General features: G+C 55.3%; 1 protein-coding gene and 1 long non-coding RNA gene across 10 annotated transcripts in view; both read left to right on the top strand.

The window, feature by feature from the left end:
* The window catches only part of PTK2B (protein tyrosine kinase 2 beta), a 59,758-nt gene that overhangs the window by 2,596 nt on the left and 35,755 nt on the right, over positions 1–21,407 (top strand). For all 6 annotated transcript variants that reach the window (XM_050305909.1, XM_050305908.1, XM_050305907.1 and 3 more), the window contains exons 2-4: positions 18,120–18,361; positions 19,006–19,184; positions 20,367–20,454. In XM_050305909.1, the coding sequence (XP_050161866.1) occupies positions 18,161–18,361; positions 19,006–19,184; positions 20,367–20,454 (468 nt within the window). In that variant the 5' untranslated portion in view covers positions 18,120–18,160. The remainder of the gene's footprint in view (positions 1–18,119; positions 18,362–19,005; positions 19,185–20,366; positions 20,455–21,407) is intronic.
* LOC126634979 (uncharacterized) lies at positions 15,242–17,394 on the top strand. Of its 4 annotated transcripts, none has more exons than XR_007627472.1 (3): positions 15,242–16,002; positions 16,396–16,697; positions 17,147–17,394. It is a non-coding gene; the product is annotated as an uncharacterized LOC126634979 (long non-coding RNA). The 4 variants fall into 4 exon arrangements; XR_007627473.1 differs by lacking the exon at positions 17,147–17,394 and having other exon boundaries at positions 15,242–15,433; positions 15,494–16,002; positions 16,396–17,104; XR_007627474.1 differs by lacking the exon at positions 17,147–17,394 and having other exon boundaries at positions 15,242–15,584; positions 15,885–16,002; positions 16,396–17,104.

The raw sequence follows: 21,407 nt of genomic DNA, 5'->3' as shown, positions 1-21,407 counted from the left end.
TCCACGCGGCGCTGGGAATGTGGGAATGTGGGAATGTGGGAATTCCGCGGTCCGGGGGTGAGAGGGAACGGCCCCGGGGGGGTTGGGGTATCCAGGGATTCCGGGATTCCCTCGGGATGTGCCGGGAGTCCTGAGGAGGTTGGGGGCATCCAAGGATTCCGGGATTCCCTCGGGATGTGCCGGGAGTCCTGAACCAGCCGGGGGGGGGGCGGGGGAGGCATCCAGGAATTCCGGGATTCCCTCGGGATGCGCCGAGCCAGCCCGGGCTGGGTGAACCTGCCTGGAATCCACAAGGATGATCCCACTGCTGGATCACCCGGGATAGGGACATCCAGGGAATGTTGGAGCCCTTGTTTGGCCGGGAATTGGGAAGGAGTTTGGGAGTCTCAAGGTGCCACCTGGGGTGGGAATATCCCAAGGGAAGGGAATGTCCCACGGAGGTGACAGGGACATCCAGGGAATGTCTGACCAGGGATTGGGATGGACTTTGAGCTCTTGGAAGTGCCACATGGAGTGGGAATGTCCCAAGGAGGTGACAGGGACATCCAGAGAATGTCTGAACCTCGGCCAGGGATCGGGAAGGACCTGGGGGTCTGGGAGGCTTTTTCCTTGGAAAAGTTTTTCCTCACCAGGGGCAGATGGAGCCGGGAATCCTCCGGGAGAAGCCTGGCTCTGGTGGCAAATCCTGTGGGATACCCGTGGTTCCTCCAGCACAGGGGGAAAACCTGGGATACCCGGCACAGGGATTGCTACCACGGGGGTAAAGCTGGATCTTTCCCCTTGGAAAATCCCTCTGGAATGTGTGTGTTTTCCTCAGGGATGGGGTAGGGCGGATGGCAGGGATGGACAGGGATGGAAAGGGATGGACAGGGAAGGACAGGGAGGATGGGAAGGGAAGGTTTGGAAGCTGGGACAGGTTTGGGAAGGAAAGGTTTAGGACAGGTATGGGAAGGGAAGGAAGGTTTAGGACAGGAAGGGTTAGGGAAGGAAAGGTTAGGGAAGGTTAGGGAAGGTTTAGGAAGGATTAGGAAGGAAGGGAAGGAAGGAAGGGAAGGAAGGAAGGGAAGGAAGGGAAGGACAGGGCAGGAAGGGAAGGACGGGGTTGGAAAGGAAAAGACAGGGAAGGACAAGAGAGAAAGGGAAGGACAGGGATGGACAGGATGAGATGGAAAGGGAAGGACAGGGGAAGGACAAGGATGGGAAGGGATGGACAGGGAAGGACAGGGAAAGAACAGGATGGAAAGGGATGGGGCAGGGAAGGGACAGGACAGGGAAGGGAAAGGGAAGGGACAGGGAAGGGACAGGGATGGATGGAAAGGGAAGGAAAGAGAAGGACAAGGGAAGGACAGGGACAGAAAGGGAAGGACAGGGATGGACAGGGAAGGGATGGACAGGGATGGACAGGGAAGGGACAGGGATGGGACAGGGAAGGAAAGGAATGGAAAGGAGAGGAAAGGATGGAATGGAAGCAGGAAGGAAAGAAGGAACGGAGGACAGGGAAGGACAGGGATGGACAGGGATGGACAAGGAAGGGACAGGGAAGGAAAGGAATGGAAAGGGAAGGGAACAACAGGGAAGGACAGGGATGGAAAGGGAAGGACAGGGAGGGGACAGGGAAGGGAAGGACAAGGATGGGACAGGGAAGGATGGGGACAGAGAAGGGAAGGAAAGGGAAGAGAAGGACAGGGAAGGAAAGGGATGGAAAGGGATGGACAGGGATGGAAAGGGAAGGAAAGGGAAGGACAAAGATGGGAAAGGGATGGAAATGGAAGGACAGGGATGGAAAGGGAAGGACAAGGATGGGACAGGGATGGACAGGGATGGAAAAGGAAGGACAGGGATGGAAATGGAAGGAAAGGGAAGGACAGGGATGGACAGGGATGGAAAGGGAAGGACAAGGATGGGACAGGGATGGACAGGGAAGGAAAGGGAAAGACAAGGATGGAAAGAGATGGACAGGGATGGAAATGGAAGGAAATGGAAGGAAAGGGAAGGACAGGGATGGACGGGGATGGAAAGGGATGGAAAGGGAAGGACAGGGAGAGGACAGGGAAGGAAAGGGATGGGACAGGGAAGGGAAGGACAGGGATGGGCAGGGATGGACAGGGATGGGCAGGGAAGGAAAGGGAAGGACAGGGATGGGACAGGGATGGACAGGGAAGGCCAGGGACGGCCCGGGGTGTTTGGGGAAGTGGCAGCGACGAGGGAAGAGGAAGAGGAAGTGTCAGAAGGAGCTCCCGTCGGCCCCCGGGAAAACCTCCCGGGCTTCTCCTTTCGGGCCAAGGAGAGAAAAAAGGGTGAGAAAAGGGCCAAAAGTGGCCAAAAATGGATTAAAAAAAGGGCTAAAAATGGAGTAAAGAAAGGGTTAAAAATGGGTAAAAAGAAGGGTTAGAAAGGGGGGTTAAAAAGGGGGTAAAAATGACTTAAAAGGGGCTTAAAGAGGCTAAAAAAGGGCTAAAAAATGGACCCAAATTGGCTAAATGGCCAAGAAAAGGGGGCAAAAAAGGCTTTAAAAGGAGTTAAAATTGGCTTTAAAAGGGTCAAAAATTGTCTTTAAAAGGGATTAAGAAAGGGCCAAAAAAAAGTAAAAAAGGCTTTAAAGGGGGGATAAAAATGGCTTAAAAAGAGGCTAAAAATTAATAAGAAAGATTAAAAATGGCTAAAAAAGGTGCTAAAAAGGGGCTAAAAATCATCCAAAAAGAGCTAAAAAGGGAAAAAAACGGCTAAAAAGGCTTAAAATGGGCAAAAGGGGGCCAAAAAAAGGCTAAAAAGAGGGCTAAAAAATGGTCCTAAAATGGGTTAAAAACAGGCTAAAAAGCTAAATAGGGACCAAAAAGGGGCTAAAAAGGGATAAAAAAGGGAATAAAATATAGGGTAAAAAGGGATAAAGAGGGATAAAAAGGGATAGAAAAGGGATAAAAAGGGATAAAAAGGGATAAAAAAGGATAAAAAAGGATAAAAAAGATAAAAAGGGGATAAAAAGGGAAAAAAGGATAAAAAAGGGATAGAAAAAAGGAGGGAAAAAAAGGGATAAAGAAAGGGATAAAAAAGGGATTAAAAAGGGATAAAAAAGAGATAAAAATGGGATAAAAACGGCCTAAAAACAGGATAAAAATGAGCTAAAAAAGGGCTTAAAAATGGGATTAAAAACGGCTAAAAAATGGACAAAAAGATAAAAAAAGGGCTAAGAAGGGGATAAAAACGAGATAAAAAACGTGATTAAAAAAGGGGAAAATTGGGTTAAAAGGGGATAAAAAAGGGTTTTAAAAAGGGCTTAAAAAGGGATAAAAAACAGCAAAGAAAGGGATAAAAACGGGACAAAAAGAGGATAAAACGGGATAAAAAAGGGGATAAGAAAGGGATTAAAAAGGAATAAAAAAGGAATTAAAAAAGGAATAAAAAAGGGATAAAAAAGGGATTAAGGAAAGGGGAAAGGGTAAGGAAAAGGGTTAAAAGGGGATAAAAAAAAGTTTTAAAAATGGACTTTAAAAGGGATAAAAACGGGCTAAAAAAGGAATTAAAATAGGCAAAAAAGGGGCCTAAAAAGGGGCTAAAATTGGATAAAAAGGGGCTAAAAATGAATAACTGGGGCTAAAAATGAATAAAATGATGCTGGAATACTGGGAATGCTGGAATATTGGGAATGCTGGGCAACTGGGAATGCTGGCTGGTGCGAAAAGGGAAGAGAAGGACGTGGAAGGAAATGGATGAAAGGGATGGACAGGTGGAAAGGGAAGGAAAGGGAAGGGGACAAAGATGGAAAGGGATGAAATGGAAGGATGAAGAAAGGGAAGGACAAGGATGGGACAGGGAATGACAGGGATGGAAAAGGAAGGATAGGGCTAAATTGAAACAAAGGAAGGATAGAGGGATGGACTTGGGATGGAAAGGGAAGGACAAGGATGGGACAGGGATGGACAGGGAAGGACAGGGAAGGAAAGGGAAGGAAAGGGATGGACAGGGATGGAAATGGAAGGAAAGGGAAGGACAAGGGATAGGACAGGGAAGGAAAGGGATGGAAAGGGATAGGAAAAGGGAAGGACAGGAGATGGACAGGGAAGGAAAGGGATGGGACAGGGAAGGGAAGGGATGGAAAGGGATGGACAGGGATGGACGGGGATGGAAAGGGAAGGAAAGGGAAGGACAAGGATGGGACAGGGATGGACAGGGAAGGACAGGGACGGCCCGGGGTGTTTGGGGAAGTGGCAGCGACGAGGGAAGAGGAAGAGGAAGTGTCAGAAGGAGCTCCCGTCGGCCCCCGGGAAAACCTCCCGGGCTTCTCCTTTCGGGCCAAGGAGAGAAAAAAGGGTGAGAAAAGGGCCAAAAGTGGCCAAAAATGGATGAAAGAAAGGGCTAAAAATGGAGTAAAGAAAGGGTTAAAAATGGGTAAAAAGAAGGGTTAGAAAGGGGGGTTAAAAAGGGGGTAAAAATGACTTAAAAGGGGCTTAAAGAGGCTAAAAAAGGGCTAAAAAATGGACCCAAATTGGCTAAAATGGCCAAGAAAAGGGGGCAAAAAAGGCTTAAAAAGGAGTTAAAATTGGCTTTAAAAGGGTCAAAAATTGTCTTTAAAAGGGATTAAGAAAGGGCCAAAAAAAATGTAAAAAAGGCTTTAAAGGGGGGATAAAAATGGCTTAAAAAGAGGCTAAAAATTAATAAGAAAGATTAAAAATGGCTAAAAAAGGTGCTAAAAAGGGGCTAAAAATCATCCAAAAAGAGCTAAAAAGGGAAAAAAACGGCTAAAAAGGCTTAAAATGGGCAAAAGGGGGCCAAAAAAAGGCTAAAAAGAGGGCTAAAAAATGGTCCTAAAATGGGTTAAAAACAGGCTAAAAAGCTAAATAGGGACCAAAAAGGGGCTAAAAAGGGATAAAAAAGGGAATAAAATATAGGTTAAAAAGGGATAAAGAGGGATAAAAAGGGATAGAAAAGGGATAAAAAGGGATAAAAATGGATAAAAAGGGATAAAAAAAGGATAAAAAAGATAAAAAGGGGAAAAAAAGGATAAAAAAGGGATAGAAAAAAGGAGGGAAAAAAAGGGATAAAGAAAGGGATAAAAAAGGGATTAAAAAGGGATAAAAAAGAGATAAAACCGGGCTAAAAATAGGATAAAAAAGAGCTAAAAAAGGGCTAAAAATGGGATTAAAAACGGTTAAAAATGGACAAAAAGAGGGATAAAAAAGGGCTAAGAAGGGGATAAAAACGAGATAAAAAACGTGATTAAAAAAGGGGAAAATTGGGTTAAAAGGGGATAAAAAATGGTTTTAAAAAGGGCTTAAAAAGGGATAAAAAACAGCGAAGAAAGGGATAAAAACGGGACAAAAAGAGGATAAAACAGGATAAAAAAGGGGATAAAAGGGATTAAAAAGGGATAAAAAAGGAATTAAAAAAGGATAAAAAAGGGATAAAAAGGGATTAAAAAGGGGTAAAAAAGGGATTAAAAAGGGTTAAAAGGGGATAAAAAAAAGTTTTAAAAATGGACTTAAAATGGGATAAAAACGAGCTGGAAAAGGAATTAAAATGGGCAAAAAAGGGGATAAAAAAAGGGGCTAAAATTGGATTAAAAGGGGCTAAAAATGGATAACTGGGGGTGCTGGAATACTGGGGAAAACTGGGCAACTGGGAATGCTGGAGGACTGGGAATGCTGGAATATTGGGAAAGATGGACACCTGGGAATGCTGGATAAAACTGGGAATGCTGGATAACTGGGAATGCTGGGCAACTGGGAATGCTGGATAACTGGGAATGCTGGATAAAACTGGGAATGCTGAAATATTGGGAATGCTGGATAAGTGGGAATGCTGGGCACCTGGGAATGCTGAAATAGTGGGAAAGAGGGACACCTGGGAATGCTGGATAAAACTGGGAATGCTGGATACACTGGGAATGCTGAAGTATTGGGAATGCTGGATAACTGGGAATGCTGAAGTATTGGGAATGCTGGATAACTGGGAATGCTGGAATATTGGGAAGGGAACTGAATCCCTGGGGGAGAATTCCAAGCTGGATTTTTTGCCCTGGGAAGTCGTTCCTGCTGGGTGTGGCCACAGCCGAGGGCTTGGAATTCCAGGTTGGTACCGGGAAGGGATTGGGAAGGAGCCACTTGGCCCTTTCCTGGGAATTCTCTGTGCCTGGAAGGCCCAGGTTGGCCTGGAATTCTGGGGGATTGGGATGAGTGGGAAGAAACTCCTGGGCATTTTCCTGGGAATTTTCTGCCTGGAATTCCGGGAGAAATTGGAATAAGTGGGATAAAGCTCCTGGGCATTTTCCTGGGAATTTTCTGCCTGGAAGGCCCAGCTTGGCCTGGAATTCTGGGGGGATTGGATTGAGTGGGAAAAGCTCCTTGGCATTTTCCTGGGAATTTTCTGCCTGGAATTCTGGAGGAGTTGGGATGAGTGGGAAGAGCTTCTTGGTCCCTTCCTGGGAATTTTGTGCCTGGAATTCCGTGGGAATTGGGATGAGCGGGATTGGTGTGAGCACCCAAAACCTGGTGCCGTGATTCCAACAGATCCCACTCCACATTCCCAGCTCCTTCCCAGGGTTTTTCCTCCCCTCCCCGTTTCCCTTCCCTGTTCCCGAGAAAAGCAGCAGCTCCGTGATTCCCGAGGGTTGCCTGGAAACTGGGAATTCTTAGCAACCACTTCCAGCCCTGGGATTGCCACCTGCCGGGCCTGTCCCGGATTTTTTGGGAACTTTTCCAGCTTTTCCTTATCCTGCAGTGGCAAAATTCCTGCCGGGAGCGGCGCTGGGTGTGGTTTTGGCCGGGAATTTTTTCCAAGGAAAACCCTCCCGTGTGCCAAGGGATAATGAACTGTTGGATTGGGGGGGGGATGATCCAGGATTTGGGATCTCAATCCCGCCTTGGGATGGGCTGGGAAAGGGAGAGCAGAGGGATCGTTGTGGCGAATCCCGAGCCTGAAACCCGGGAATTTTCCCTGGAGGGGGAAGAGGGGGGGATGCTCTGACTTTTCCCCCCCCCCAGATCCCGTGGAATTCCTGGGATCGGCAGCAGAATTCCACACTCCGGGAATGACTTGGCTTGGGAACAGGCAGCGGGAGGTTTTCCAGCCCAGGGATCACATTTCCATCCCTCTCCCTCTCCCCAAAAAAGTGGGATTGGGGCTCTTCCATCCTCCCATCCCGGTGTAATTCCATAGGCAGCCTCCCCCACCCCCAATTCCCGGTTTTCCAGCGCTTTGGGAGCCGTTTCCCAGGAAAAGCCGTGGCTGTTCCCGTCTCTCCCGGGGAGTCCTTTCCTTCCCTCCCTCCCAGCTGGTGCCGCCTCATCCCAGCCCTTCTCCAGGACAACGGGAACACGCAGATCCCGTTCCCTGGTCCCTGCTGTTCCCTGCTCCTGAGTCACCCCCGCCCCCCGCGCGCGCCCAGCCCGGGATGAGGGAGGGGGCGGAATTCTTTGGAAGTGCGGGAAAGGGGAGAGGGCAGGGGGAAGGGGAGGGAGAGAGGGATGGAGGGGAGGAGGGAAGGGAGGGAAAGGGGGTGCGGGGAGGTGGAATTAGGGGAACTGGGATGCAGGAAGGGTTGGGATGTAGAAGGGTGGGAATTAGGGGGATTGGGATGCAGGGGGGTTGGGATGCAGGAGGGGGTGGGATGTGAGGGAACTGGGATGCAGGAAGGGTTGGGATGCAGGGGGATGGGAATTAGGGGAAGATGGGATGCAGGAGGAGATGGGATAGAGGGGAACTGGGATGCAGGAAGGGTTGGGATGCAGGGGGTGGGAATTAGGGGGGTTGGGATGCAGGGTGATGGGATGTAGGGAAGGGTGAGATGTGGGGGAACTGGGATGTAGGAAGGGTTGGGATGCAGGAGATGGGATATAGGGGAACTGGGATGTAGGAAGGGTTGGGATGTAGAAGGGTGGGAATTAGGGGGATTGGGATGCAGGGGGGTTGGGATGCAGGAGGAGGTGGGAAGTAGGCGAACTGGGATATAGGAAGGTTTGGGATGCAGGAGGGTGGGAATTAGGGGAAGATGGGATGCAGGAGGAGATGGGAAGTAGGGGAACTGGGATGTAGGAAGGGTTGGGATGCAGAAGGAGGGTGGGATGTGGGGAACTGGGATGCAGGAAGGGTTGGGATGCAGGGTGATGGGAATTAGGGGAAAATGGGATGCAGGAGGAGATTGGATGAAGGGGGAGGTGGGAATTAGGGGAACTGGGATGTAGGAAGGGTTGGGATGCAGGAGGGTTGGGATGCAGGGGGGTGGGAATTAGGGGGGTTGGAATGGAGGAAGGGTTGGGATGTAGGGGGAGGTGAGATGTGGGGGAACTGGGATGCAGGAAGGGTTGGGATGCAGGAAGGGTTGGGATTCAGGGTGTGGGAATTAGGGGAAGATGGGATGCAGGGCGAGGTGGGAAGTAGGGAACTGGGATGCAGGAAGGGTTGGGATGCAGGGGGTGGGAATTAGGGGAGTTGGGATGCAGGGGAAGGTGGGATAGAGGGGAACTGGGATGCAGGAAGGGTTGGGATGCAGGAGGGTGGGAATTAGGGGAGTTGAGATGCAGGGAGCGATGGGATCCAGGGAGCAGTGGGATCCAGGGAGCGATGGGCTGCAGTTCCGTGCCCTCCTTGCACCCAGACTCACCCACACCAGCGTTTTCCCAGTCTGGAAAATCGGGAATGCTGGCCCGGAGCGGGAATAACCCTCAGGAGGCAGGACGGGGGGTCCCGATGGGCACAAACCCGGCGGGATTTGGGGAGCTTCGGGGGATCCCGGGAACTCCTCGGGCTCCTGGGAGCGGGGAGGGTTTTTTGGGATCCCTTGGCAGCGGGATCAGCCCCTCCAGCCCCCCCCCTTTTCCCGGGGGTTTCATCCCCAGAGCCGGAGTCGCTTCCTGGGCTTTGCCACACCCGCCTTTCCTCTCGGGGGGGGGGCGTCACATCCCAAAATCCCCCGAGCGCCCGGCCCGGCTGCTCCAGCCCCCTTTGGATTGGGAGAGGCGGGAAGAGCGGGAATCCAGCCCGGGACAGGGCTGGGTTGGGATCACGGACCCCACGGGAACGTTTTTTTTTGTTTTGGGGGGTTGGGGTCGGATCCATCCCATGATCCCAAATCTGGGATCTCCCCGGCCTGCTGGGGATGGGGATGAAGTGGTGGATGGGAGCTGGGAAAAGTGGGTTTGGAAGGGGATAATGGGATGAGAGAGAAGGCTGGAACCACCCCCCCCCCGGCTCTGGATCCAGGCTGGGAGAGCTGGGAATGGCCAGGCTGGAGAAGGGAAGGATCCAGGGAAAGCTTGGAGCCACTTCCAGAGCCTGGTACGCAGGGAAAAGGCCGGGATGATCCCGGTCTGGATGTCCCGGGTGCCGCAGTGAGGGCTGGGGAATCCCGCGGGAAGCTCCAGCCCCTCCAGGCTGGCCGGATTGAGTCCCAGCTCCCCATTATTCCCATTCCCAGCTCCCCGTTATTCCCATTCCCAACTTCCCAGAACATCGCATTCCCTCCTGGCACGGCCACGTCGGGGCCATCCCAGCCCTCAGCGGGGCCGGGATTTGGGGTTTGGAGGGGACAGGGGGCGATTCCAGCCGCTCCTTTTCCTTCCCTGCATCCACCCCGGGATCAGCCCGAGCGGGCAGGGCACTTTTCCCAGAGTTTTCCCAGAGTTTTCCCGGCTTTTCCCGGCGCTGGGCCGGGCTGGGAGCCGCCTGTAAGTGCTGGGCGCTGCCCGTGGGCTCTGCCCGTGGGTGCCGAGCTCTGCCCGTGGGTGCCGAGTCCTGCCCGTGGGCTCTGCCCGTGGGTGCCGGGCGCTGCCCGTGGGCGCTGTCCACGGGTTCCAGGCACTGCCCGTGGGTTCCGGGCGCTGCCCGTGGGTTCTGCCAGTGGATGCCGAACTCTACCAGTGGGTGCTGAGCTCTGCCCGTGGGCTCTGCCCGTGGGTACCGGGCTCTGCTCGTGGGCGCTGTCTGTGGGTGCCGAGGTGTGCCCGTGGGTGCCGAGCTCTCCCCGTGGGTTCCAGGCTCTGCCCGTGGGTGCTACCCGTGGGTTCTGGGCTTCCCTGTGAGTGCTGGGCTCTGCCCGTGGGTTCCAGGCTCTGCCCGTGGGCTCTGCCCGTGGGTGCCGAGCTCTGCCCGTGGGTGCTGAGCTCTGCCCGTGGGTTCCAGGCTCTGCCCGTGGGCGCTGCCCGTGGGTACCGAGCTCTGCCCGTGGATGCCGAGCGCTGCCCGTGGGCGCTGCCCGTGGGTGCTGCCCGTGGGTGCCGAGCGCTGCCCTTGGGTTCCAGGCTCTGCCCGTGGGTGCTGCCCGTGGGTTCTGGGCTCTCCCCATGAGTACCAGACTCTGCCCGTGGGTGCCGAGCGCTGCCCGTGGGCTCTGCCCGTGGGTGCCGGGCTCTGCCCGTGGGTGCTGCCCGTGTGTTCTGGGCTCTGCCCGTGGGTGCCGGGCTCTGCCCGTGGGTGCCGGGCTCTGCCCGTGGGTGCCGGGCTCTACCGTGGGTGCTGAGCTCTGCCCGTGGGCTCTGCCCGTGGGTACCGAACTCTGCCCGTGGGCTCTACCCGTGGGTGCCGAGCTCTGCCCGTGGGCAAGCTCTGCCCGTGGGCTCTGCCCGTGGGCGCTGCCCGTGGGTGCCGGGTTCTGCCCGTGTGTTCTGGGCTCTGCCCGTGGGCGCTGCCCGTGGGTTGTGCCGCCTCCCGCCGGTCCCTCTGCGCACCCTCGGCGGCCGCAGCAGGAAGCGGCGGCCCCGGCGGCGCGGGGGTGACACGCGCGGGGTGACACGCGCTGGGGGACGCGCGGCGACAGCCACCTCTCTGCACCTGCCCGTGAGTGCCGCTCCCTCCTTTTCCCGGGAATTCTCTTCCCCCCCGTGGGCTCCCAGCCCTCCCCACCTGCCGGGGCGGGCCGAGCTCATCCCGCGGAATTCCAGAGGGGGCCCGGGCGGGATCTCGGGTGCCACCCAAAGTGCCACCCAAAGTGCCACCGAGGTGCCACGGGGGGTGCGTGGGGTGGGGAGGTGGCAGGAGGAGGAAGCACCCACGGGGGAGGGAGGTGGTTTTGGTGGGGGAGGGGCGCCGGGTTTTTTCCCAAGAGTTTTGGGAGAAACTTCCTGGTCGTGGCTCGTGCCGGGGACAGTGCCGGGGTGTCACCCGTGGGAAAAGGGGACCACGGGGGTGGGGGTGGGGGTCCGAAGGGACACGCGTGGGGGGGTGGGGGTGGGAGCAGGAAGGGGATGTTGGAGGCGGCGTCGAGGTCTCGGTTTCGTTTCGTGTCGGGGCCGCTCCGGCTCTCGGGGGGGGGCACTTTTGGGGACACTTTTGGGGACACTTTTGGGGCCATCCAATCTCCCCACCCGGGCTGTGTCCCCCCAAAGCCACCCCACGCGGGGCGCTCGGGGTGAGGTTGGGGCGTTGGGGTCCTCGTGGGAAGGATGGGATCGTCCCTCTCGTGTCCCCCCTCCCCACACCGTGGGACTGGGGGGGACAGCGGTGTCCCCTCCGGGGGTGTCCGGGGGGTCCCCAGTCCCCCTGAGGGGGGCGTGGGATTCTCCCTGGGATTCTCCGTGGGATTCTCCGTGGGATTCTCCGTGGAATTCTCCGCGGGGGTGTCCGTGGGATTGCCCGTGGGGTGCTCCGTGGGTTCCCTGAATCCCTGAATCCCACAGCCCTGACCCCAGCGCGGGGACACGGAGGGGACACCCCGGCCCTGGATATCCCGGATATCCCGAATATCCCGAAAATCCTGGGAATGCGGCCGGGAGGGAGCACGAAAACGGAGGGGAAAGATGGGGAGGGGGGAGGAAAAAAAGGCACTAAATGGAAGATTTGGGGAAAATCCCGGGGAATTCCCAAATGTCCCTGGATCGGGGGGATGTCCCCATCCTGCCACCCGCGCGAGGGTCCCCGCGACCCCCAGGGGGGTCCGGGTTTGGGGTTTTTAGTTATTGAATTAAAAATCTCTTTATTTTAATGATTTCTGGGAGGATCCCCGCGACCCCCAGGGGGGTCAATGTTTGGGGTTTTTAGTTATTTAATTTAAAAATATATTTATTTGAATGATTTCTGGGAGGGTCCCCGCGACCCCCAGGGAGGTCCGGGTTTGGGATTTTTAGTTATTTAATTTAAAATATATTTATTTGAATGATTTCTGGGAGGGGACTTCAAGTGACTCTGTGGGGGTCAATGTTTGGGATTTTTAGTTATTTAATTAAACATCTCTTTATTTTAATGATTTCTGGGAGGGTCCCCGCGACCCCCAGGGGTGTCCGGGTTTGGGGTTTTTAGTTATTGAATTAAAAATCTCTTTATTTTAATGATTTCTGGGAGGGTCCCCGCGACCCCCAGGGGGGGTCAATGTTTGGGTTTTTTAGTTATTTAATTAAAAATCTCTTTATTTTAATGATTTCTGGGAGGATCCCCGCGACCCCCAGGGGTGTCAATGTTTGGGGTTTTTAGTTATTTAATTAAAAATCTCTTTATTTTAGATGATTTCTGGGAGGGTCCCCCCGACCCCCAGGGGCGTCCGGGTTTGGTTTTTTTTTAGTTATTTAATCAAAAATCTCTTTATTTTAGGGATTTCCCTCTGAACCCAAGAGGTGTCAGGGTTTGGTTTTTTAGTTATTGAATTAAAAATGTCTTTATTTTAGATATTTCTGGGAGGGTCCCTCCGACCCCCGAAGGTTTCAGGGTTCGACTTTTACCTAATTAATAATAATCATCATCATCATCATCATCATCATCATCATCTCTTTATTTTAGATATTTCTGGGAGGGTCCCTCCGACCCCCCGAAGGTTTCAGGGTTTGATTTTTTAGTTATTTAATAAAAAATCTCTTTATTTTAGGGATTTCTGGGAGGGTCCCCCGACCCCCAAAGATTTTCAGGGTTCGATTTTTATCTATTTAGTAAAAAAAACAAAAAAAAATCTTTATTTTAGGGATTTCCTTCTTACTCCAAGAGGTGTCCGGGTTTGAGTTTTTATCAATTGAATTAAAAATATCTTTATTTTAATGATTTTTGGGAGGGTCCCTCCGACCCCTGAATGTTTCAGACTTTGGTTTTTTTAGTTATTTAATAAAAAATATCTTTAATTTAGTGATTTTTGGGAGGGTGCCTCCAGCCCCCAAAGGTTTCAGGGTTTGGGTTTTTAGTTATTTAATTAAAAATATCTTTAATTTAGGGATTTTTTGGGAGGGTCCCTCCGACCCTCAAAGGTCTCAGAGTTCATTTTTTAGCTAATCAGTAAAAAAATATCTTTATTTTAGGGATTTCCCGCTGACCCCCAGTGGTGTCCGGGCTTGGGGTTTAAATATTTAATTAAAAATGTCTTTATTTTAGATGATTTCTAGGAGGGTCCCCTGACCCCTAAATGTTTCAGGCTTTGGTTTTTAGTTATTTAATCAAAAATATCTTTATTTTAGGGATTTTTGGGAGGGTCCCTCCGACCCCCAGGGGTGTCCGGGTTTGGTTTTTTAGTTATTTAATAAAAAAATCTGTATTTTAGGGATTTCCCTCTGACTCCAAGAGGTGTCCAGGTTTGGGGTTTTAGTTATTTAATCAAAAATATCTTTATTTTAGATATTTCTGGGAGGGTCCCCCTGACCCCCGTAGGTTTCAGAGTTCGATTTTTATCTATTTAGCAAAAAAAAAAAAAATCTTCATTTTAGGGATTTTCCTTCAGACTCCACGAGGTGTCCGGGTTTGGTTTTTTTAGTTATTTAATCAAAAATCTCTTTATTTTAGGGATTTCCTTCTGCCCCCAAGAGGTGTCCGGGTTTGGTTTTTTAGTTATTTAATCAAAAATATCTTTATTTTAGGGATTTTTGGGAGGGTCCCTCCGACCCCAAACGGGTTCAGGCTTCGATTTTTTTCTTTTTTTTCCCCTCTTTGACCCAAAATCTCTTTCGGGGGGGGGAGGAGGCCCCGAGGTGGCCCCGAGGTGGCCCCGGGCGGGGGGGTTGAGCACAGGATGTGGTTGGTGCAAAAGGTGCTCCTTGAGCAAGAGGGGCCAGGAAGGGCCAAAGAAACCCCAAAAAAACCACCCCAAAAAAACCCCAAAACTGGGGGAGGGGGGAACAACTGAGAGGGGGGAGGGGAGGAGGGACCTTAAATCCCATCCCATTCCCGCTATCCCAGGGGATCCAACCTGGCCTGGGACACTGCAGGGATCCAGGGGCAGCCACAGCTTCCCTGGGAATTCCAGCCCAGCCGGGAATCCCTTCCCAATCTCCCACCCCAATCTCCCCTTTCCCAGTGGGAAGCCATTCCCTGTGTCCTGCCATTCCAGGCCCTGATCCCAAATCCCTCTCCAGCTCTCCTGGAGCCCCTGCAGGCTCTGGAAGGGGCTCCCAGCTCTCCCTGGATCCTTCCCTGCTCCAGCCTGGCCATTCCCAGCTCTCCCAGCCTGGATCCAGAGCCTGACATTGGATCCATGCCCAGCCCAACTCCTCTCTGGGAAGGAGTTCCGGGAACAAGGGGGGGTTCCCTGGGAATCTCGGCACTCAGGGAAGGGTCTCCTTTCCCCTTTCCCGCCTTTGCCATCCCCACATTCCATAAAAACCCCTCTGGGTGGATCCTGAGTGTCCTTTATCCTGGAATCCTGGAGTGATTTGGATGGGAAGGGACCTTAAATCCCATCCCATTCCATGTTCAGGGACACCTCCCTCCATCCCAGGGGGATCCAACCCAGCCTGGCACTCCAGGGATCCAGGGGCAGCCACAGCTTCCTTGGGAATTCCAGCTCAGCCCCTCCCAGCCGGGAATCCCTTCCCAATCTCCCACCCCAATCTCCCCTTTCCCAGTGGGAAGCCATTCCCTGTGTCCTGCCATTCCAGGCCCTGATCCCAAATCCCTCTCCAGCTCTCCTGGAGCTCTGGAAGGGGCTCCAAGGGCTCTCCCTGGATCCTTCCCTGGCCATTCCCAGCTCTCCCAGCCCAGTCTCCGGAGGTTCCCCACCCCCGGGGCCTCCCCTGGCACCGCTCCCATCAGCGGTTGGATTAATCATCACACCCCTGGATTAATCACATCGCTTGGATTAATCAGTAACCCGGGGCCGGCTCGGGCTCCGCTCCAGCGGCAGAACCGGCGCATTCCAGAGGCTCCCGATCCCGATCCCAGCCCCACCTTTGCTCCTGGGCCGGGCTTTGAGCTGGGCTCGCCCAGGCCCGGCCCGGCTCGGCCCAGCCCCGCGGCCCCAGGGGGGAACGGGAGGATTTGGGATCCCCTGGGATCACCCACATCGACCCTTCCATGTTTTCCTGGGCGGAGGCAGAACCAGAGCCCCCCCCTGCCCTCCCCGCCCCCTCCCCGGGGACTTTTTTTAAGCAGATTTGGGGCTTTCTTTTGTGTATTTTTCCCTCTAAAATAAAAGAGTAAATTGATAGAAATCGGGACTGGGGGGAGGAGGACGGGACACGGGGGCTGCTCCGGAGGTGACAGGGACGTGGAGAAACCGCCCCGGAGGTGACAGGGACACACAGGTGTTGATATGGAGGTGACAGGGACAGAGGGGTCTGGCTCTGGAGGTGACAAGGACACAGGAGGTGCTGTGGAGGTGACAAGGACAGAGGGGTTTTGTTCGGGAGGTGACAAGGACACACGAGTGTTGCTCTGGGGGTGACTGGGACACAAGTGTTGATATGAAGGTGACAGGGACACACTGATAATGCTCTGGAGGTGACAAGGACACCAAGATATTGCTCTAGGGGTGACAAGGACACAGGAGGTGCTGTGGAGGTGACAAGGACACAGGTGTTGATACAGAGGTGACAAGGACAGAGGGGTCTGGCTCTGGAGGTGACAGGGACACAGGTGTTTATATGGAGGTGACAGGGACACACAGGCTTTGTTCGGGAGGTGACAAGGACACGGGTGTCGATACACAGGTGACAATGACAGAAGGGTCTGGCTCTGGGGGTGACTGGGACACAAGTGTTGATATGAAGGTGACAAGGACACAGGAGATGCTCTGGAGGTGACAAGGACACAGGTGTTGATACAGAGGTGACAAGGACAGAAGGGTCTGGCTCTGGAGGTGTTGGGGACACAGGTGATGCTGTGGAGGTGACAAGGACACCAAGATACTGCTCTAGGGGTGACAAGGACACAGGTGGTGATGTGGAGGTGACAAGGACACCGCGATATTGCTGTGGAGGTGACAAGGACACAGGAGGTGATGTGGAGGTATTGGGGACACAGGAGATGCTCTGGAGGTGACAAGGACACAGGATATGCTCTGGGGGTGACAGAGACAGAGGGGTCTGGCTCTGGAGGTGACAAGGACACACAGGAGGTGCTCTGGAGGTGACAGGGACACACTGATATTGTTGTGGAGGTGACAAGGACACAGGTGTTGATACAGAGGTGACAGGGACAGAAGGGGGTCTGGTTCTGGAGGCGTTGGGGACACAGGAGGTGCTGTGGAGGTGACAGGGACACACTGATATTGCTCTAGAGGTGACAAGGACACCAAGATATTGCTCTAGGGGTGACAAGGACACAGGTGGTGATGTGGAGGTATTGGGGACACAGGAGGTGCTGTGGAGGTGACAGGGACACCAAGATATTGCTCTGGGGGTGACAGGGACAGAGGGATCTGGCTCTGGAGGCGTTGGGGACACAGGAGGTGCTCTGGGGGTGACAAGGACACAGGAGGTGCTGTGGAGGTGACAGGGACACACAGATGTTGCTCTGGAGGTGACAAGGACACACTGATATTGCTCTGGAGGTGACAAGGACACACAGATGTTGCTCTGGAGGTGACAAGGACACAGGTGTTGATACAGAGGTGACAAGGACAGAGGGATCTGGCTCTGGAGGTGTTGGGGACACAGGTGTTGCTGTGGAGGTGACAAGGACACCAAGATATTGCTCTAGGGGTGACAAGGACACAGGAGGTGCTGTGGAGGTGACAGGGACACCCTGATATTGCTCTGGAGGTGACAAGGACACAGGTGGTGCTGTGGAGGTGACAGGGACACCCTGATATTGCTCTGGAGGTGACAAGGACACAGGTGGTGCTGTGGAGGTGACAGGGACACCCTGATATTGCTCTGGAGGTGACAAGGACACAGGTGGTGATGTGGAGGTATTGGGGACACAGGTGGTGCTGTGGAGGTGACAGGGACACCCTGATATTGCTCTGGAGGTGACAGGGACACAGGTGGTGCTGTGGAGGTGACAGGGACACCCTGATATTGCTCTGGAGGTGACAGGGACACACTGATATTGCTCTAGGGGTGACAAGGACACAGGTGGTGCTGTGGAGGTGACAGGGACACAGGAGATGCTGTGGAGGTGACAGGGACACACTGATATTGCTCTAGGGGTGACAAGGACACAGGTGGTGCTGTGGAGGTGACAAGGACACAGATGTTGATACAGAGGTGACAGGGACAGAGGGTGTTGCTGGGGAGGTGTTGGGGACATCCTTTGTCACACTCTCTTTACTTTCTCTCTCCCCCTCCCCCCTTTTCCCTCTGCTTCCTTCTCCTTCCTTCCCCTCCCCCTCTTTTCCCCTTCTTCCCTCCCCTTTTCCCCTTCCTTCCCCTTTTCCCTTCTTTCCCCTTCCTCCCTTTCCCCTTTTCTCCCCTTTTTCCCTCTCCTTCCCCCTTTTCCCTCCTCTCCCTCTCTTTCCTCCGCCCCTTCCTCCCCCTTCCTCCTCCCCCTTTCTCCCCCTCTCTCTTCCCCTTCTCCCCTTTTTCCTCCCTTCCCCCCTTCTCTTCTCCCTTCCTCCTTTTTTCCCCTTTTCCTTCCAAAACCATTTCTTTTCCTCCCCTTCCCTCTTGTCTCCCCTCTTTCACCCCTCCACTCCCCCTTTTCCTTCCCCTTCCTTCCCCTACCCCCTTTCTTCCCCTTCCCCCTCATTTTCCCTTCCCTCCCATTTCCTTCCATGTTCCCTTCCCTTCCCTCTCCCTTCCCTTCCCTTCCCTTCCTCCTTCCTTCTTCCTTCCCTTCCCAAACCTTCCTCAAACCTTCCCAAACCTTCCCTTCCCAAACCTTCCCTTCCCAAACCTTCCCAAACCTTCCCAAACCTTCCCTTCCAAACCTTCCCTTCCCAAACCTTCCCAAACCTTCCCAAACCTTCCCTTCCCAAACCTTCCCTTCCCAAACCTTCCCAAACCTTCCCATTGCATTCCCACCCCATTCCCGTTCCCATTCCCGTTCCCATTCCCTCCCAGGGAAGGGATGTTCCGTCCCTAGCGGCCCGGCCGTGCTCAGCATGACGGCCCTTCCCGAGGCGCCCCTGGACGCGGATCCCCGGCCGGGATCGGGGCCGGGAATGGGGCCGGGATCGGGGCCGGGCTCGGAGCCGGGAGCGGAGGAGGAGACGCGGATCCTCAAGGTTTGCTTCTACAGCAACAGCTTCAACATGGGCAAGAACTTCAAGCTGGTCAAGTGCGCCGTGAGCACCGAGATCCAGGTGCGTCCCGACGGGAGCGGGGCTGGGATCGGGGCTGGGAGCGGGGCTGGGATCGGGGCTGGGATCCGCCGGGATCGGGGCTGGGATCGGGGCTGATCGGGTCTGGGATCCGCCGGGAGCGGGGCTGGGATCGGGGCTGGGTTCCACCGGGAGCGGGGGCCGGTTTCCTCTTCCAACTGCGCTTCCCGCCGAGCGGGAACCCCCCCTTGTTCCCGGAACTCCTTCCCAGAGAGGAGTTGGGCTGGGCATGGATCCAATGTCAGGCTCTGGCTCCAGGCTGGGAGAGCTGGGAATGGCCAGGCTGGAGCAGGGAAGGATCCAGGGAGAGCTGGGAGCCCCTTCCAGAGCCTGCAGGGGCTCCGGGAGAGCTGGAGAGGGATTTGGGATCAGGGAATGCCTGGAATGGCAGGACACAGGGAATGGCTTCCCACTGGGAAAGGGGAGATTGGGGTGGGAGATTGGGAAGGGATTCCCGGCTGGGCTGGAATTCCCAGGGAAGCTGTGGCTGCCCCTGGATCCCTGGAGTGTCCCAGGCCGGGCTGGATCCCTTGGGATAGCGGGAAGTGTCAGGGTTGGGAGGGGCTGAGCTTTGGGGGTCTGTGCCGAGGCCCTCCCGGCCCATCCATGGGGTGTTCCCCGAGCAGGAGGTGATCGACTCGATCCTGCTGAGCGGGCGGCTCGGTCCGGCCGTGCGGCTGCCCCAGTGCTACGGACTGCGCCTGCAGCACCTCAAATCCCAGCAGACACACTGGCTGCACCCGCGCCTCACCGTGGGAGAGGTGCACGACAAGTACGAGTGCCTGCACATGGAGGCAGAGTGGAGGTGCGGACCCAAAACCCCGCCCCGTCCCAAATCCCCGGGCGAAGGGAGGGCTCTTCCAGGCCGTTCCTCGTGGATTTGGGGGCGTACACCCTCCCCACTCCAAATCCCCGGGGGAAGGGGGGCTCCTCCGGGCTGTTCCTCATGGATTGGGGCGGCCACACCCGTCCCAAATCCCGGGATAAGGGAGGGCTCTTCCAGCCCGTTCCTCGTGGATTTGGGGTATTCACCCCCACCCCAAATCCCGGGATAAGGGAGGGCTCCTCCAGGCCATTCCTTGTGGATTTGGGGGTGTCCACCCCTCCTCAAATCCCGGGATGAGGGAGGGCCCTTCCAGCCCGTTCCTCGTGGATTTGGGGGCGTCCACCACCACCCCAAATCCCGGGATTTTGGGACGTCGACCCCCCACACCCCAAGTCCCGGGATAAGGGAGGGCTCTTCCAGCCCGTTCCTCATGGATTTGGGGGCATTCACCCCCACCCCAAATCCCGGGATAAGGGAGGGCTCTTCCAGGCCGTTCCTCGTGGATTTTGGGGCTTTCACCCCCACCCCAAATCATGGATTTTGGGGCTTCCACCCCCACCCTAAATCATGGATTTGGGGGCGTCCACATCCCCCCCCCAAATCCCGGGGTAAGGGAGGGCCCTTCCAGCCCGTTCCTCATGGATTTTGGGGTGTCCACACTCACCCCAAATCATGGATTTTGGGGCATCCACCCCCACCCCAAATCCCGGGATAAGGGAGAGTCCTTCCAGGCCGTTCCTCGTGGATTTGGGGGCGTCCACACCCACTCCGAATCATGGATTTTGGGGCTTCCACCCCCACCCCAAATCATGGATTTTGGGGCGTCCACATCCCCCACCCCAAATCCCGGGATAAGGGAGGGCCCTTCCAGCCCATTCCTCGTGGATTTGGGGGCGTCCACCCTCTCCCCAAATCCCGGGATGAGGGAGGGCTCTTCCAGCTCGTTCCTCGCGGATTTTGGGACATCCACCCCCACCCCAAATCCCGGGATTTTGGGATGTCGACCCCCCTCCCCCCAAATCCCGGGATAAGGGAGGGCTCTTCCAACCCGTTCCTCATGGATTTTGGGGCGTCCACACCCCCCACACCCCAAATCCCGGGATGAGGGAGGGCTCTTCCAGCCCGTTCCCCGTGGATTTTGGGGCGTCCTCTGCCCTCCAGGTACGACCTGCAGATCCGGTACCTGCCCGAGGATTTCCTGGAGCGCTTCCAGGAGGACAGGACCACCCTGCTCTACTTCTACCAGCAGGTCCGGGGGGGGCCGGGGGTTTCCTGTCCCACCCCCCACCCCCATCCCGGAGGGTGTTTCCTCCTCCCGGCCCTAAAAATTGGGATTCCCGAGAGCCCCGAGGGGTTGTCGCGTGGAGGGGGAGGGGACGGGAGGGGACAGGAGGGGACAGGAGGGGAGGGTCCCGTCCCGCTGCTGGGTCTGGGAATGTCCGGGGGAAAAGGAGGGTGTGGGTGCTGCCACCGTCCTGCCTGTCCCCTGCCACTGTCCCTGTCACCGTCCCCTGCCACCGTCCCCTGCCACCGTCCCCTGCCACCATCCCCTGTCACCGTCCCTGTCACCATCCCCTTTGCCACCCTCCCTGCCACCATCCCCTTTGTCACCATCCTCTGCCACTGCTCCTGCCACCACCCTGCCACTCGTCCCCCATCCCCTGCCACCCTCCCTGCCACCATCCCTGTCACCATCCCTACCATCCCCTGCCACCATCCCCTGTCACTATTCCTGCTGCCACCCACCCTGTCACCATCCCTGCCATCCGTGTCACCCTCCCTGCCACCATCCCTGTCACCATCCCTGCCACCATCCCCTTTGTCACCATCCCCTGCCACCATCCCCTGTCACCATCCTTGCCATCCGTGTCACCATTCCTGCCATCCACTATCACCACCCCTGCCACCCTCCCTGCCACCCTCCCTGCCACCATCCCTGTCACAATCCCTGTCACCATCCCTGCCATCCCTGTCACCATCCCTGCCACCCTCCCTGCCACCATCCCCTTTGTCACCACCACTGCCACCCTCCCTGTCACCCTCCCTGCCACCCTCCCTGTCACAATCCCTGCCATCCCCTGCCACCATCCCCTGTCACTATTCCTGCTGCCACCATCCCTGCCACCCTCCCTGTCACCATCACTGCCATCCCCTTTGTCACCATCACTGCCATCCCCTGCCACCATCCCTGCCACCATCCCC

This window comes from Myiozetetes cayanensis, unplaced genomic scaffold, assembly GCF_022539395.1.
Source record: "Myiozetetes cayanensis isolate MyiCay16 unplaced genomic scaffold, myiCay2020 scf102, whole genome shotgun sequence".
NCBI lineage: Eukaryota > Metazoa > Chordata > Aves > Passeriformes > Tyrannidae > Myiozetetes > Myiozetetes cayanensis.
The sequence above is the reverse complement of the archived record's forward strand: the minus strand, read 5'-3'. Positions and strand labels throughout refer to the sequence as shown.